At 52.5% G+C, this 16994-nt stretch overlaps 7 protein-coding genes across 7 annotated transcripts; 4 read left to right on the top strand and 3 right to left on the bottom strand.

Moving 5' to 3' along the window:
• Window positions 1-1160: 1160 nt before the first annotated feature.
• On the bottom strand, window positions 1161-2541 carry A1O1_05818 (aquaporin rerated protein, other eukaryote; the record flags this gene model as incomplete). The annotated part of the gene is made up of 6 exons (XM_007726702.1): window positions 1161-1591; window positions 1642-1714; window positions 1775-1816; window positions 1865-2050; window positions 2101-2287; window positions 2339-2541. 6 exons carry the CDS (start codon window positions 2539-2541, stop codon window positions 1161-1163), a joined length of 1122 nt encoding a protein of 373 aa, XP_007724892.1.
• A 1471-nt stretch (window positions 2542-4012) lies between these two features.
• On the top strand, window positions 4013-6739 carry A1O1_05817 (uncharacterized protein; the record flags this gene model as incomplete). Its single annotated transcript, XM_007726701.1, has 1 exon — window positions 4013-6739. The coding sequence occupies one exon, from the start codon at window positions 4013-4015 to the stop codon at window positions 6737-6739; it is 2727 nt and encodes a 908-aa protein (XP_007724891.1).
• Window positions 6740-7825: 1086 nt separating this feature from the next.
• Window positions 7826-8797, bottom strand: A1O1_05816 (uncharacterized protein; the record flags this gene model as incomplete). Its single annotated transcript, XM_007726700.1, has 1 exon — window positions 7826-8797. One exon carries the CDS (start codon window positions 8795-8797, stop codon window positions 7826-7828), a length of 972 nt encoding a protein of 323 aa, XP_007724890.1.
• Window positions 8798-10748: 1951 nt separating this feature from the next.
• A1O1_05815 (uncharacterized protein) lies at window positions 10749-11718 on the top strand (the record flags this gene model as incomplete). The annotated part of the gene is made up of 2 exons (XM_007726699.1): window positions 10749-11218; window positions 11268-11718. 2 exons carry the CDS (start codon window positions 10749-10751, stop codon window positions 11716-11718), a joined length of 921 nt encoding a protein of 306 aa, XP_007724889.1.
• A 1034-nt stretch (window positions 11719-12752) lies between these two features.
• On the top strand, window positions 12753-13235 carry A1O1_05814 (uncharacterized protein; the record flags this gene model as incomplete). The annotated part of the gene is made up of 1 exon (XM_007726698.1): window positions 12753-13235. The coding sequence occupies one exon, from the start codon at window positions 12753-12755 to the stop codon at window positions 13233-13235; it is 483 nt and encodes a 160-aa protein (XP_007724888.1).
• Window positions 13236-14089: 854 nt separating this feature from the next.
• Window positions 14090-14799, top strand: A1O1_05813 (40S ribosomal protein S7; the record flags this gene model as incomplete). Its single annotated transcript, XM_007726697.1, has 2 exons — window positions 14090-14251; window positions 14350-14799. The coding sequence occupies 2 exons, from the start codon at window positions 14090-14092 to the stop codon at window positions 14797-14799; spliced, it is 612 nt and encodes a 203-aa protein (XP_007724887.1).
• A 326-nt stretch (window positions 14800-15125) lies between these two features.
• On the bottom strand, window positions 15126-16202 carry A1O1_05812 (uncharacterized protein; the record flags this gene model as incomplete). The annotated part of the gene is made up of 1 exon (XM_007726696.1): window positions 15126-16202. The coding sequence occupies one exon, from the start codon at window positions 16200-16202 to the stop codon at window positions 15126-15128; it is 1077 nt and encodes a 358-aa protein (XP_007724886.1).
• Window positions 16203-16994: the final 792 nt, after the last annotated feature.

Below are 16994 nucleotides of genomic sequence, written 5' to 3'. Positions count from 1 at the left end.
ATCTTGTTTAGCATGGAACGGCCACAATATTGGAGCAGCTCCTCACCGAGCCTAGATGCACTTAGCCTTATCGCTCAAGGCGGGAATCAAGCAGAAATCGATTCCGCATCCAGCTTGTCCCACAAGGCCGATGAAGGACGTGTAATACTGATGGAACCAGGACCATTGCCACGCTGCTGAAAGCAAAGCACAGCACGAGGCTCGTGGGAAAGGGAATAGTTACGCGATACATGCACGCTCAGGGCTCCGACGAACCCCAGCCTGAAGTGGGCTACATTACGGGGCAAGCTGGACTCGTCGTAGACGCTTGTCTTCTGCAGCTGGGCCAATGTACACTTGGTATCCAAGTGCTACTACTGTGCAAAGCGAATCCTTGGTTGTCTATGTAGGGCACTACTCGCGTCACGCAATGTCTTTGCTCGGGAGGAGGGCATTTCTCCAGGATTTGCTATTACTGGCATGTCAACGCTGCAGCATGACCTATTGGGACAGCTCCAGGCTGACTGGGGCTATGGTTAGGATGGGGAGCATGAAGTGGCAGCGAGACCTGCTGAACAGCCATGGATGATAGGAAATGTATGGGACTTAATGGCCGTGTTAGCTTATTGCTACTCTGATGTTTCAAGGGTATGAAGTGCTCAGGCTCAGTCAGAGAGTTGGGCATGAAGCTGCAATGAAACTCCAGTTGAGGCATTCAGTCTTTGACGACAGCTTTATAAAAGTCTGGAATTAATTGATAAACACAGTCTGGTTTGGGTTTCAACAGGTCTATGACAATATTACGAATCCTTGTACCATGTGAACAATACCTACCTAGGTACCTGGTAATATGCGGTGTTTTCCTACCAATCTATGCTCCTAACAAATGTAACGATTCGCTTGATTCATGCAACAAATTCATGGAACTAGCGACTGCTGGAACATATTCGCTTATTCCAGATTCCCCCAGATCCTATCCGAGGACCCTGAGCCAGGAAGGCCCAGCGAAAAGTGAGCAGACCCGCTTAATATAGAGAATAGCATTCTGGTATCATCATGACAAGAAGCATCGCTAGTACAAGGAGGAAATGCGTCCATATTTGGCAAGATGGATTGGAGACAACTGTCGTCGGCGAAGGTGCAGTGGGGTTTGAGTTCCGGAGAAATAAAGATATCGGCGTTCAGGAGCCCAATGTGGTCCTATGGTGAACTGCCACGGAACTATCGATATCACCGGCGTCGCCTTCACCGGAGTTGAACCCACCGTAGGCAGCTCGAGGTGGTAAGGGCGAGATTGACCGACCATCTTTGGAGTTTCTTGAGGCCCCGTCCCGGGATGCGACGGGTTCGAGCACAGCAGTGGGACTAACAACAGGCCGCGTCAAGTCTTCCTCCGGACGGTATGCAGTGGCCTCGAGATCGTCGAAGTCTTGACCAGGATTAGCAGTTTGGTATTCGGCGCTCTTGATGAACCAGAAGAATCCCGAAGCGAGGAGTGATCCTAATAGAGGGCCAACCCAGTAGATCCAGTGTTCGCTGGGAAAAGAAAGGTTGGCAACACAAGGACCGAAGCTTCGAGCTGGGTTCAAGGAGCCCCCCGTATAGTAGACCCCTTCGGAAGGTCAGCCTGACTTGTACACAGCTTCATGATATTCCCTTTACCGGCAAGTTCCGCGATGAACAAAGACAACCCAATTCCAACAGGTGCTAGGAATGTGCCTTTGTGTTTCTCGGCCTAGATACCGAACGAGTTAGCAGTGACCCGGATGCTTCAAAAGCAAATAAAGGGACCTACAGCTAGCATGAAGATAGTGAAGACCAGCTGCGCTGTGAGAAACTGTCTTCGTCGTTAGTTTTGGGTTCGGAACTTCGAAGATCGACTAACCATCTCAATGAAAAGGCCCCGTGCCTTGCTTGTTCCCCCACTAAGGGAGGTGGTGACTGCTAGAGGACCAGGGAACAGAGCTTTCACTATTCCTGCAGAGGCCATGGCGCCTAACATCTGAGCGATGAAGACCAGTCCACCACGAAAGAATGGTACTGCACCGACCAGACACAGACCTAGTGTAACCTGCGTAATGTTATTCTTCCGGTCTTGACCGATACTTTCGTGCCACTCACGGCTGGATTGAAGAGGCCACCGGAGATTCTGAAGAATATCCAGGCATTGACCGCGAGGGAGAAGCCGAAGCACAGGCTGATGTAGAGGAGCTGCGCGGGATTCGGGCCTTGAGGCAGATTGGTGCTGGTACTACCAGTTGTTGTCTGAGGAGTGTTGGCTACTTGTGTGCCTGCGAATGCTAAGAACCTGTAAAAAGACTGTCAGCACAGGCTGTAGAGATGATGGTGGCATGCTGACAGGAAGAGAAAGGTGCCGACGAATTCTCCAGCCATGGCGATGAAGTGGTTTCGAGGCCCATCTGGCAATCTTGTAAAGAACGAACTCGGCTTTGGCGCTGGCATCTTCTCGTCCTCTTCAGATATTGACTGTTTTCCCTTGCTTTTGCGTTTGCTATTGAACAAGCCTGGCAGGAAGCCAGATTTCACTTGAAGGTTGTCCATGACTGCCCGCGACTGCTCCGCGCAGTACCAGAATAAAGTGGCCGCAAGGAAGGAGCCTCCGAGGAGGGAAGGAGCGGCTCGAAGACAAAGCTCACTATGCTATTTGTGCCACAACGTTATGTATGCCCAAAAGCCTCAACGCTCAGTATGGAAAGTGTCCAATGGTGGTATGGAGAAGCAAAATCAGCCAGGAACGAACTCCTGACGATGGTATGCTTCGTAGGGGCAATAGCAGAAGACATTGTGCCGCAGGAGACATCCCAAGAGGCGAGAGACAAGGGATAGCCGATCAACGACGTGTCATGGACGAGCCCCCAGCCTCGAGAAAAGGCTGATTCGCATTAGGTAGACGGGGCGGACGGCACGAGGAGCCCACAGATGGCATCGCAGCAACTACCATGTACCAGATGACTGGGGTAATGGTGATGGAGTTTGAAGATGAACATGGGGTTTGACACCATAGACGACGATGTGCATCGCCTGGGGGCCCGCGAGTCGAGGTTGGCATGACGAAAGAGGCAGATGGAGACTCTCTCCATAGGCCTCCTTAGCCTCACTTGGGGAACGCTCCTTCATAGCGCCCGCCAAAGTGGCAACCCGCTGGCCCCAATCAGCTAAACGGCTTCGCCAAATCCGCGCCAAACCAGTTACTAAGAGGGTTATCTTTGGCGGTTCTGGACCTCCCCCAGATGGGAGAACGCCTTACGAACTCGTAATGATGGACGAGCGACACGCGTGTGCAGCGGAGGCAGCTGGCGGGCTCATCGCTGTGGTGTCATCTGGGTAGTATGCCGCAATAGGGGGCTGGTATTTGAGCTGGATTTTCGGACGTTCAATCATCCTCAAACTCAAATGTTATCAATTTAGACGCTATACGCAATGTAACTACACGCGTCGTCTGCCGGACGTTTCGATCGCTAGGGGGCGATGGACATAGGTGCCATACATGACCTTTAATGGAGCGTATACTGCACCCGAACGGAGAGCGACCTTACCTGTAATTAAGGGCGCAGTTCGAATACGTCCATGAACAAAGGCTCCAGGGCAAACAAGCACTACTAGTAGTATACCTAAGGTAAGGTAGTAGGTAAGTACATGCGGTTGTCCCGGATTTGCATCACCATCTTCCACGACATCCGCCGGCGGACTTCCCGTTGAAACGATGTCTCTGACCGCTCACGTGACCTCACCGCTGCCTCCACCGGCACTCCATGCCTCAGGCTCCATGATCCGTGAGGCAAAACTTGGCCAGGCTACTAGTACATACAAGTGTCTACCATCTATCTACCTTATACAACTCAGCCCGACTACCCTCGTTTTCTAGCCTTTCAAAGAACAATTGACGTGGATCATCTGTGCCGCCTAGACTTCTTCGCTCACTGCTGGCCTTGTCCACCGCTCGGCCGCATGGCGATTCAGTTCCTCTCTCCTTAAGCACTTGCCCGGACGTTGGCCAAACAACCCCTACAGCATGCGTCCTCTCCGCTTCCTACTGCTGCTGGTGTTCTTCGTCGCTCTGCCCATAGGGTTGACTTGCTGGTCCATATTTTCTGCCTCCGATGAAAGTGCTCAAGATTCATTCCATGCTCGGTCCACGACTAGGTCGAGTCGCCTGCGGGCCTTATTCTCCTTCTCGACCCCCTCCTCCCTGTTCCCGCCGTCCGCCGTCATCAGTTTAACCAACGACAACTCGACTTTCTTCCTGGCTAGGCCCGCCGCTTTCGGCCCTGGTCTCCCATCGAAAGGTCTCAGTGGCCAACTGTGGGTAGGAAAAGGATTCGGAGACGATGCTTTACTGAAAGAGGAGAACATTCATATTGTTGGCTGGGAGTTGGGTTGTTCGGATGTACCAGGCTGGGAAGAGGAAGCTTCTAAGCGGATACAGAATTTACCAACAGTCGGCAAGGGTCAAATCAAGTCTAAACAACCTCGAGATCTACAATCATCCAGACAGTCAAATGAGGCCGAAGGAGATGGGTCCACAACTACGGACGGCCTGCTACCTGCCGATGATGGAACTGATGATTATCTACACCATCCTCTCGCCGATTCGAACCCCGCTACTCCTGGTCAGCCGGGTGAACCTGCAAACATAGACCCATTGGACAAAACGAAGGCGGCTACACATGCCGACATCGAGTCGTTGCAAGAAAGTGCAGACATTGCAGGAAAGATCGTGATGCTAAGTCGAGGCGGCTGTGGATTCTTGGAGAAGGTCAAATGGGCGCAACGTCGTGGCGGCGTTGCCCTCATCGTTGGAGATAACGAACGAGGAGGACAGTTGACGATTATGTATGCCAAAGGCGACACATCAAACGTGACGATTCCTGCCGTGTTCACGTCATACACTTCGGCGCATTTGCTCTCCTCCCTTGTTCCACCAGAATTGGGAGATGATGAGGAGGCTGTTGTCAAGGGGTCTGACAAACCGCCGAAGGGGTCACAAACCCCCGACAAGGGTGCGAACCGAAAGCAAGAGGCCGGCAGACCAGTCTTCACATCAACCAAACCGGGCACAAAACAGCCGACTATTGTGCCGGCTGGAGGAAGTGGAAGCGACACCGCGCCAAAAGACAATAACTGGGTGAATAGTGTGCTTTCTAAGGTAGGGTTGAGCGAGAACTCTCCATTCTCACATGGTGAGGATAGCCGTCGACCGCCCAGCAGCGGCAACATAGACTGGGTGTTGGTAGAAGACTGGGACGATGAGCTCAGCCAGAAGCCAATAAACAAGGCCGGTACGGCGGCCAACGTCGGCACCATGTCGACATCCGCATTGAAGGCCAAATATACAACATCTAAAAGAATTGGAGGAGACGACTTCGTGATAGGCGTTCAAGACTGGCGAGACAGCGATCTCGTGGCGCCCAAACCCACATTAAGCTCAGCCGATGCAAACGCAAATACAAGGATGAAGAACGAAAAAGATGCGCCTGGGGATATTTCGAATACCGTCAAAGCCTCGACTGATCCGGAGGCAAGTCTCAAAGGTGGCAGCATAACTCCCGGGAGCGGCGAGTATGATTACGAGAAGTCGAATCCTCCCAACCGCTTTCACCGCGCAAATGGACGAGTACGACATGACTCTAGTACCGCTGATAGTGGTCAAGAGAAAGTCCCAGGACGTGGTTCGTGGCTGGACTTTTTCAAATCGGAGGCGCCAGCTCAAGACCCCTCCCAGAAAGGCGAATCTAATGACGGAATCGAGAACAAAGTCCGAAAGGGGGAGAGCATTCCTCGGCCATTGGGTGGAGAAGACGAGCTACTCCCAGGGCTGTGGGTGACTCTGACGCCGACCAGTGTTTCCACGAGCCCGTTCTTCGACACTCTCCTTGTGCTCGTTGTTAGCCCTCTTGTCACTCTGACGGTCGTATACGGGTTGTTGCTCCTTCGCTCACGAATTCGACGACGGAGATGGCGAGCACCAAAATCCGTTGTTGAGCGGTTACCAGTGCGCACTTACCATACAATTTCCGCGGCCTCGTCCACCACTTCGTCCCAGGTAGCGTCACCGGATGGCTCTTCGCCCACATCTCCCCTGCTGATGTCGAGCACGCAAAACGGTTCCCAGAGACCTCGACCGCGTTCTCAAACCACCACTGGCATCTTCCCCGCCGCAGCTGCCGACAGTCCGCCTCAATCCAGAAGTCCCACAGAGAAGGCGGCAACCAAGTTGGCCAAGCGGAAGCGTTACACCGGCCGGCAGCTTGAATGTGTTGTCTGTCTTGAAGATTACGTTGACGGCGAAAGCCAAGTCATGTCCCTCCCGTGCGGCCATGAGTTCCATGCAGAGTGCATTACACCTTGGCTTGTGAACCGTCGTCGGACGTGTCCGATATGCAAGGGCGATGTGGTCAGGAGCCTAGCGCACGCGAGCCTGGCACGTTTCGATGATGAGACGATCGAGGGTGGGCAGACGAGTGATGACATCCAAGACCGCGTGGCCCAAACCAGCAACGAAGAGCCCAGTGCTGCGATTCCAATTCTTTCTGCAGCTCGAGAAGGCGAGATGCGCGGGGACGTCGACGAAGATGTCGAACGAGGACACGATGCTGATGCCCAGTTACTCGGGGGCTCTGTCGCAGGTCAGCAACCAGGCCGAGGTCGACAGTCTGCTTGGAGAAATCTCAGTGCAAGCGTCAACCGCTTGAGCGGCGAAACACTCTGGAGGCAAACCCCGGTCGACCGAGATCGGTGATTGTGATCCTGTTATCAATGAGAATGAGGCTGATGCCGTCGTTTGTGCTAATATATACGCCTACAGCGTGTTCCGTATCAGGTACTTTCGTACCGATCATCAGCGGGGGGGCAAGGGTTGATTTCGTGCATGGAGTTTAAGGGGGTTACGTGGAATAGGGGGTGATGAACCTTTCTACTGATGATACTGAGCATGAGCTCGAAAGCCTCTTTAGAGTAGTTGACTTTGGACGGTCTCTTACAACGTCTGGCGCCACAGCTCGCGTTGTATTCTATCACTACAATCAATAAGCAAACCCAAATGAGATCCGAGTGAGTAAAGGGTCATGGAATTACACGGTACGAGCATATTATTATGTAAGATCTCTTGCTCATCATGCGGCATGACAACGTAGCTTCCTCAGCCATCATCTTTTATGTAAAGAAGCATAAACACCTTTCTCATAACCGTTGCTCGGCTCCCCCTCGACCGTGCTCGCTAGACAGGGTCGGAACAAGAGGGTAATGGTTAAGGCCTTTCCGGCCGGGTAAGATCCCTTGGCAAAAGATCAAGGCGTGATCAAAATATACGAGTCGTGATCTTCAAACGCATGCTGTGCTTGCTATACGCACTGTCACGTCGAGTTCGGAGTCAGCGGTTGAGCGTTCGGTCAGGGCGTGCGCTGCGGTGGGCGCAGGAACAAGCATGCGCCCTTCCACCCTCAATCTTCGTTCCCTGTTGTTAAATCCATCACGCAGCCTTGCATGCAGCGGGTTGCTTGGTCGATCTGTCCCCGTTTTGCGAATATGAGAACGGTCGGGCCCAAAGCAGCACCATGCATAACCTTTGGGCAGGGATGTGGCTTGCCCTTCTCACATGTCATCTGGCTCTTCCGTGCATCATATCTTCTCACAGACTTGGAATGCGAGGGGCTTTCCAACCACTTTGTTGCTCCTATGATAGACCATCACCGCGCCGTGCAGGAAAGAGCTCGCATGGGACTGGCCGGGTTTTTTTATGCATGAATGCATTCAATTTTGCCAACCATATTCCTGAGGAAAGCAGCCGGGCATGCAAACCTGACGGCTTCGTATACGTCGTGCGTCACTATGCTTTCGGAAAGGGAGACCATTTTGTAGCATGGGTTACTCGAGCAATGGATTTGAGTTCTTGGGGACTCTTTGGCTTTTCATCCGTTGGCGGCGGCTCAGAAACGCCTTTTGGATGCTCCTCGTCCACGAGATAATGTCTGCTCTCCGGTTCTAGGCCGCTGAGATCGGGCTTGGTTGGCTGCATTGAAGTAGGCATTTCCCACCCCTCGGGCGCTGCGACCTCCACCTTTTGACCCGTCTTTTCGTCAATCACGAAATGTCGAGCAGGTAGGATCTCGACAGCCCTAATCGGCTGGACGTACGTGTAATAGTGATGCACATGGATGTGGCGTATAATGTTTTCTTGTACAATCTCCGTAGTCTGATTCTTCACCACTTCCTGAGTCACAGCGGGGAGTATGGTTTCCTCAACATATGTACGCGCGCTTTTCCCAGGTCTGAATCCTGGTGGAAGGATGAAATGTTCGTTGGATTGGGAGTTGTTCAACCGTGTGGGAGAGCTGGCAGCATCGGATGACATGGTATGCTTGCTGCCAGGAGTGCTTGTGGATGGGATGTGGTATAACGGGTTTAATGGAGAAGGGTCGTTCGGCGCAAGAGGAAAATGACGTGGTGTCCTCTGGCTGGTTGTGGAGGAGGACGCTTGTGGAGGGCTGGTGGACCTAGCCGAAGCAGATGATGGTGACGATGACAGTTCCCCTCCCGAATCACCTTTTGGTGCAACCTCGGACGGGATCGGTTTGCGCCTGATGGGAAGAATGGCGTTGGGCGTCGAGGCAATCCTGCCGTCGTCCACGGGCTGAATATGTCCTTTGGTAGATGGCGGTAAACCGGCTGTCAGCGGCCGGGTACTTTTGCTTAGCGAGGACGAACGCTGGGGAATGGCCTGCTCGCGCAGTTGTGGCAAGGCTGTCAATCCGTCGTGATGAAATGGTTGTCCGTGGGTCGTGCGAAAGGCTTCGGCCATACCCGATGTGCTGGCCGAGGTCCTCAATGGGCGTAACGAAGAATGTTTCTGGAGGCGGCTCCTCGAGCGGGAAGGGGATCGACTTGGATGAAGAACAACATGATCAATGATAGAGGCAGCAGCTCGCCATGGATGAACAGTTGTGATATTCAAGTTACTGAAGCTTACTAGTCTGTGGTCGTGATGCTTGCATTTACTGCCGGGCCTAGATGTGCCCTTCAAATTGTCTCTGCTGTGGCTTCGATGAGGATCAAGTTTATACATGACGTACAGAGAAGACCTGCTGCCATTATTATTGCACCCGCCGAGGAAGTCGGTCCCTTGTCCTTGACGCTCCAGCCACACCACCCACTCGCTGCTGTCAGTGACATCTCGAGCCGTCAATTCAGCATGGTGATGCATTTGTTGCTACGAAGCACGGGCGACTGGCGCGTCAGACATACTACCAGAAGGTCAAACCAACTTTTTCGTCCACAAGACCGCCCACTACTACTACTGCACGCTTCTCCTTTCTAGCCATGCACCGCAGGGACCGGGTTCTAGAATCTCCTATGTTTCGTTGGCTGACAAGCAAGCCTGGTCGGCTGCTCGTTCCGGGTAAGAGCCCACGAGACGAATACCCCCAGCTAGAAAGGGTAGGCAAAGTGGTTGGCATAACACATCGCTCACTGCATGGTACGGTGCCCGGGGGCTCCCCTATTGGCTCCAAATGCACCTTCAGTTCCCCCTAGACCAAATTGTGACCAGTGTCTGTGTGAGGCGATTGGCAAGATCACAATACATGTTCAAGCGAGACTGAATTAGGTCAGATAACAAACTAGATCCAGACCCTGTTCTCAGCATGGTGTCTGCTCCAAGCTCCGTTCAATACTAAGTAGTGGTTGGCTTCGCTTCTGCAAGATGCCTACTCGTACGATGGACCCCTCACGCACCGCATAGCATAGCAACCGCAGGAGCGACTGTTCTGAGCAAAGATCACTGAAGCCTAAATGAGTGAAAACAACACATGCTCTGGCAGCCAGATCGGACTGCAGTGCCTCGCAAATCTCTGGTCTCGCTGCTCACAAAGTTGGCACAGGGGTGCCCAAAACGGCCAGCGTTGGACCGTTGGACCGTGGGGCCTTAGGACCCTTGTTGTGGCTTTGCTCCTGAAAAGACCATCTCGCGTCGGTAGCTTTGACTTCAATTGCTCCTGCTCGCCACAATTTCGACATCTGTTCAACTCCATTTCTCCATCACAAAAGTGCATCATGACGCACTGAGACAATATTGCAATGAACAGAGCAGCTGCCATGTCGTCTCTTTCCAGCCGATCTCGTCATTGTCCCTGCCCAAGTCTGGGAAGTGGATTCCTACCGATGCAAGCTTTCGTGGAAACCCAATCATTCCAGATGGAGGTTATGTCCTGGCCCGTCACGGCTGCAATTCCCCGCCTGCCCAAAGATTTATTGCACTTTTCCTCCTCAGCTGCCACCTTTGCAGCGGCATGACGAAAGGCAGGCCATCAGAGCGCTTACAGGAGCAACATTGGGGCTTCAGCTCGACCTTGTTCTGTGCGGGCACAGGCCAGGGTCCAATATGACCTCAATATTTATTGCATTCCAGTATGGGGTTGAGCTCAAGCCACCACATCTGGATCGACGTGGAGATGGCATGAGATAACCGCAGTCCATCACCTATCGATCGGTGTCATGCACGAATATCTTGTTTGAGGACGTCAAAGTTCCAAGGTGACTGGCTGGTTGCTCAGTGATGTCTAGGATGATATCACAACCATCTACACATTATCTCATACCCTGGTCACCATGCGTGTCATTATCCAGGTGATGGCCGGAAAGCATAAATTAAGATGTCCTCCTTCGTCTCTGCTGCACATCAACCCAAAGCACTATCTTCTACCACCATCTTGTTCCAATTCTATCCCACAGTCACCATCAACAACACAATTACAATGGAAGCCGCCAAAGCCGCCGTGAATAAATTCACCTCGAATCGGGGCCATCACACTACCGTGGATGAAACAGTCAACCCCGTCGTCACACGGGAGACCGTCAAGCCTGTTCGACATGAGGAAGCTCAACAGGCTATTGACCGTGAAGTCCACCAACACCATTACCACACCACTGTCCAGCCCCTTGAACACAGGGAGCAGCTTCCAGAGAAGCACACACATAATGTCCTTCCAACTGAACACCGAGAATTCCACCATGAGAATGAAGGACACGTCAAACAGAAGATAGAGGCCGAACTCGGCCACTTCAAGGACACCAAGAGGGTCGAAAATGTGCGTGAGACACGATCAGCCGCCCCTGCCGTCACTGGCGAGCATGTCCACCATCACGTCCATGAGACTGTGGTGCCGGTTGTCCACAAAGAGACCATTCAGCCCGAGGTTGTCCACACCACCATCCCAGTTCATGAGTAAGTTGCATTCGCATTTCTTCCACCTACCAGTGCTAACCATGTTCAGGACACATCACGCTGCGAGTGAGCATCATGGTCTCTCTGCTCTGCCTACGAAGACTCTTGAGGAGTTTACGCAATCTGGCGGAGTTCTTCGCGGTGGAAGACATGAGACCCACGAAGAATATGATGGTCCCCCGCGTCCTTACAACGAGAAGTTGCAAACCGACCTGCACCAGCTTGGTCTGCATGAGACTGGTAAGACTACTGGTCACACCGGTGGTCTCACTACCGGTGGAAGTACCTCTACTTCAAACTCTCACCGGACTGCCGATTCTGGTGTTGGCGGGCTCAATGAAGGTCGTCGCGGTGAATATGTCAACGACACCGGCAGCAAACATAGTTCCGGCCTTAACAGCGGTGTCGAAGGAGGTACCAAGACTAAGCCGAGCTTGTTGGATCGTCTGAACCCTCGCAAGGACGCTGACGGTGATGGTAAAGCTGGCCTTGGTGATTAGACGGATGATATGATATTGAAAAAGCGCGGAGTTGAGCGCTTATGTCCTGTATTATATATAGCACCTGGCGAGGAATATGTTATATTATTTCATAGGCGAATACGAAAATTTATCTGAGCATTTTCGAAATGTATGATTGGAAGGATGTGATGTGGAAACACGTCAAAAGAACACATCGGCATGAAGTACTCAATATGTAAGTACGTAGATACCAAAGGGTGAATTGAGTAAGGCTGATGCACGATGTCGATAGATATCGGTACGAAGCTACGGTCCGACTCCGTTTCCGTTGATAGGTAGTCGGGCCGCCGAGGGTTAGCTAGCAGTTATCAATACGTGCATCGGATTGAGGTTTTTCGCCATTAATAATTGTGGTTGCATGGGTCCGAGAGCCTTTCGAGTGTTCATACTGTTCATCTCTCCTTTGTACGAGTTTCAGAGCAGTGTTCTACTGCTTAGTATCCAGAAACAATATTTACCGGTCTCTTTTGATAGAGGTGCTTATCTGATCGTATCTTCAAGACAAACAGAACGACAGGGGTAGCCGACACCGCTCGCCCGTAACACAATGTCGAACGAGGTTATATTCTACGACCTGCCGTCCCGGCAAGGGAAAAGCTGGAGCTTGAACACATGGAAGAGTGAGGATCTTTGATCAAGGAAACAACTTGTGTATAAGACTAATTGCCATTATCCTCCAGCTCGGCTCCTCCTCAACTACAAAGGGATCCCATATAAGACGGAGTGGATCGAGTATCCCGATATTGAACCGACATTCAAGAAATTGTGAGTGGTCGTCTGAAAACCGATTAAGCACATTGTCGACCGCAACGCGGCATGTCTGTTTCATGAAGTACTGGGTTTCTTAGGATGTAGCTTGCAACGCGGCCTAGTCTTAATCCATCGAACACTGGAGCTCAAAGACACTAGCTTGCTGACGGTTCTCCTTTGGTCTAACCAGTGGCATCCCCCGGAACGAGACCGGGTTCACATATACAACGCCGACAATCCGTCTGCCTGACGGCCGATACGTGATGGACTCACGCAAGATTGCGGACGTTCTGGAATCAGAGTACCCAGATCCGGCACTGCATCTGGAATCACCGTATCAGGCGCGTATTGAGGCGCTGGTGGGCAAACTGCTGGGGCAGATCATGCCCATCTTCGTCCCACTCGTCCCCAAGGTGTTCCTCAACCCAGCGTCGCAGAAGTACTATGTGCCCTCGCGTGAGACCAGCCTCGGCATGGCTCTGGACGAGTACCATAAGGGTGCCGACCAAGCGCTGGACCAGGCCAGACCCACGATCAAACAGATAGGTGACATGTTGGATGAGAATGCTTCGGGTCCGTACCTGCAGGGCCAGGAGCCCTGCTATGCTGACTTCATCGTGGTTAGTTGGATTAGGATGATGGACGGCCTGGGTTGGGCAGAGACGTTCCTTGCCTGTGATGGTGGACAGCAGATCAAGAGGCTCTACGAGGCCAGCGCTAAGTGGTTGGAGAGGGATAGCTATTGATAGATACACCTAGATATCAGATGACCAGCCAGGCACTGCGAAATGTGGTCGTCAAGCCGCTGATGGCCTAGACTGTACATACTCTCTATCTTTCTCTCTCGACTGTCCGACAACAGGTGGCTTTCCTTGGACTTCGGGGTCTGCAGGGTTCAGATTGTACACACGCTCAACGTGTGCCTCAGGGATACTGCGTCAGGCATTTCTCGGATCTGGCCCGCCCTAACCCCCACAAACATATCCGTGCCTACCATTGTTGCTATTTGAAACGGCAACCCGGACGGCGGGAGCAGACTGTTCGGAATGCGAATTCACCTATTGCAGACAGAAAAGGGGTAGGGGTAGAGGTAAGCGAGTCAATAAAGATAGGTTGTTCTTAATGAAATGAAGACCTCGTCTCAAGGCTTCAGTGCTCGTTGCACAGGGAACGACGTTCTATGCCATTAGTCAGAGGATATTGTGACCCGGGCGCGTAGTATCGTATGCCAGTGCTGGTCAATGACGCTTGGGAATCAACCCTTCTCGCCTTGTGACTTCGGGGAGGGCGCAAGGCGCGAGAAAGTCGATGCTGCGTACTCAGGTAGATGCTTCGCAGTAGGGATAGTGCAGCCCTATACTACAGTGAAGTATACGGTTTATCCAGCGCACTATACGGACAGCTATTCAGCGGCTAGGCGAAACTTCTCTTTTCGGAGATTAGGGCTACGAAAATCTTGGCGCTCAAATACAGGCCTTGGCTTTCCACCGCAACCGTTGAAAGTCAAGCGTGTCGACTGTAGGATCAACTCAGCACCACTTCTGCAAATTCGAGACAATTAGCGATTGGAGAAGTATTCGCAGTCCTTCCAGTCGCAATCATGTCTCAACCGGCCCTGAACAAGATCGCTCACAACAGCCCTTCGAGGCAGAACCCCTCTGAGCTGGAAACCAGCATCGCAACCGCCCTGTATGAACTCGAGACCAACATCCCAGACCTGAAGTCGGCCCTGAGACCGCTCCAGTTTGTCTCTGCTCGCGAGGTACGACCATCCTTGCCGCTCAGAATTATCCCCTTGAGCAAGAAATGGTGTCGATCAAATAAAAGAACGGGAAGACTAACGTGGTATCAAATATACAGCTCGAAGTCGGCCACGGCAAACGCGCCATTGTTGTCTTCGTCCCCGTCCCTCTTCTGTCCGGATTCCACAAGGTTCAGCAACGCCTGACCCGTGAGCTCGAGAAGAAGTTTTCCGACCGCCATGTCATCTTCATCGCTTCGCGCCGCATTCTGCCCCGCCCCAAGCGCTCCAACCGATCTCGCACCACGCAGACCCAAAAGCGTCCTCGCAGCAGAACTTTGACCGCCGTCCACAACGCCATCCTCGAGGATGTTGTGTACCCCGTCGAGATTGTCGGAAAGCGACTTCGAACCAAGGAGGATGGAAGCAAGCTGTTGAAGGTCATCCTCGACGAGAAGGAGCGTGGTGGTGTGGACTACAGACTCGACACCTACTCTGAGGTCTACCGAAAGCTTACGGGCCGTGTTTGTGGCTTCGAGTTCCCCATGAGCAGCGGTGCGGATTACTAGATGCATGCCAAAGGCAGGAAGCGGTGACTGCATACGGACAGGTGGCGGCTGGAAGTGACAAAATGAAGATGCACGACCAATTCCAGAGTGGTGCATGCCGGTGGTGGCACGGTTTATCACTTTGCATGAAAATGGTTCCAATTTGTGGCATGCAAAGGTAGCATTATGCTAGACGCAACGAAGAGCGCAAATATTGATCCAATCCAATCAGAGCTTCAAAAAACAATGTCTTTCGGGCTTCTACTCTGCTCCGGCCTAAAGCTAGCACAGGAGGTTTAGTCGCGGAATTCGCATTGTCGTCCAGTCATTCTGTACATGTACTATTGTTACAGGCCCAGGTCGCCTCCACCAAGTATATCTTTGATGTTGACCTTTCCGCTGCCCCTTTCCAACGGTTGTGGCTGGTCTGGGCTAGCTTTCCACCCGATCATGTAGATCACTCGAAAGGTTGCGGGTATTCTATCCCTTTCGTCCTCCTGGCAGTGCAGTTCTCTGTATATGGCTTCATTTGCAAGCAACACATCTCGGCTGAGGGGCCCGCCGCCCGACTTGAGGATCGCATTTCCCTCGCCCATTGCTTGGATATCAGTCATTAGTGCAAAAGTGTCTGGGTATTCGACTATGATGTCGTCCACGTCCACCGTGAGCAGCTTGAAGCCGGCCCGTCCCAGCAGGTTTCCCACGTCCCGGACATCCGCCAGAGGGGATATGTGTGGTGAAACACCGCCGCGGCGTTCCAGGTCGGCCAGTTGCAGCGATGAACGTAGCTCAAATAGCGTGTCTCCACCAAACATGGCGGCGAGGAAGGGAGCGTCTGGTTTGAGGATATTGTTGATCGTGGATAGTACTGAAGGGAGGTCGTTGATCCAGTGGAGAGACAAGGAGGATAACACGGCGTCGAACGTATTGGCATCGTAAGGAAGGGCCTCCAGAGAGGGCAGAACAGTCTGCGTGATAGGCACCGTGGGCGCTGGCAGTGAGTCGTCTCTGTGAAGCGTGGTGGGCGATATTTCTACGCAGGTGAGGTGTTTGACGCGCTCGGAGAGTGGGATTTTGGCCTTTTCTGGGACCTCAGGGATCTCTGGCGCAATGAGAGGCGGCCTCGAGAGTGCTCGGGCAATGTGGCAGCTGTTGGCACCTAGATCAAGCACTTGGGGGAATTGTCGGTCGATGTCAAGAAGGCGATCCACCAGCCTCCGTGCGACTTCATCCTTGAGGTAGTCGACATGTCGGCTGTATTCCACGTTGGCGGCCGCTCGCTCTTTCTGTAGATACTTTACATTGTCGTTGAAGATCTCGAGGGTTGGCCTACCGGGCGCCTGGATTGCGTAACGTCTGCAAATGGTCGACGGCCGGTGCAAAGCTGAGCGCGACAGCCAGGGCCGAATTGTATGTGGCATCATGTTAAGGGAGCGCCTGCTCTTGTGCTCAGACAAGTCAATGTCTGGCTTTGCGGGAGACGAACCCAACCTGCGCTTGAAATGCACCCTGTTGATGTCAACCATAAATCCTCGATGCCCGAGCTTATCAAGTAATCACGCCGCCTTTAATGCTCGTTTCGCATCCCTTACTACTAGGCCTCACTAGCCTTTGAAAATGACGCCGCCTTGAGCCGTAGTACGGGGCCACATTAAACCGTCCCAGGTTTTGCTAACACATACCTAACCACTGCCTACCATGTGTCTCACTTACTCCGGGCTGCCATCTGCAGAGCATCTTCAGTTGGTATTGCCCAAATGAATGTCGCGCGTCTCTTGGACGGAAGTTGGTTCCAACGTGAAGCTGGCAGTGTCATCAGACGTATGATGGCTTCTTGGTCCCTCTCCTCAAACCTCCGCTTTGCCGGACAAGAGATCAGGGGAGTGATACAGTGACGCTTCAACTCTAATATTGGCTCTTCTGTTGCAGGTAGCTGAGGTAGGTTGCCCTTACCTCTTGATATGTTCAATCTGCAATGATTGCACGACGTCAGACGGCCATTGAGGGTGATTGTTCCACCAATGGTTTATCAAGAATTACCAACATTGTCACCAAGGACAATATGACTGGGGTCATAAAGTTCCTCCCATTGCTGAGAGATATAGTATGCTGCCGTTGCCCCCAACCTGCCAGAGGAACGACAGTCAAGCTTCCCAAATATGTCTCCTGCTCGACGTATTCTGGCGACTTCAGCCTCAAATTTTGGGCGACAGCGG

Source organism: Capronia coronata (genome assembly GCF_000585585.1).
Source record: "Capronia coronata CBS 617.96 chromosome Unknown acBCG-supercont1.5, whole genome shotgun sequence".
Lineage (NCBI taxonomy): Eukaryota > Fungi > Ascomycota > Eurotiomycetes > Chaetothyriales > Herpotrichiellaceae > Capronia > Capronia coronata.
Note: the sequence above shows the minus strand (reverse complement) of the source record. Positions and strands in the feature narration are given on the sequence as shown.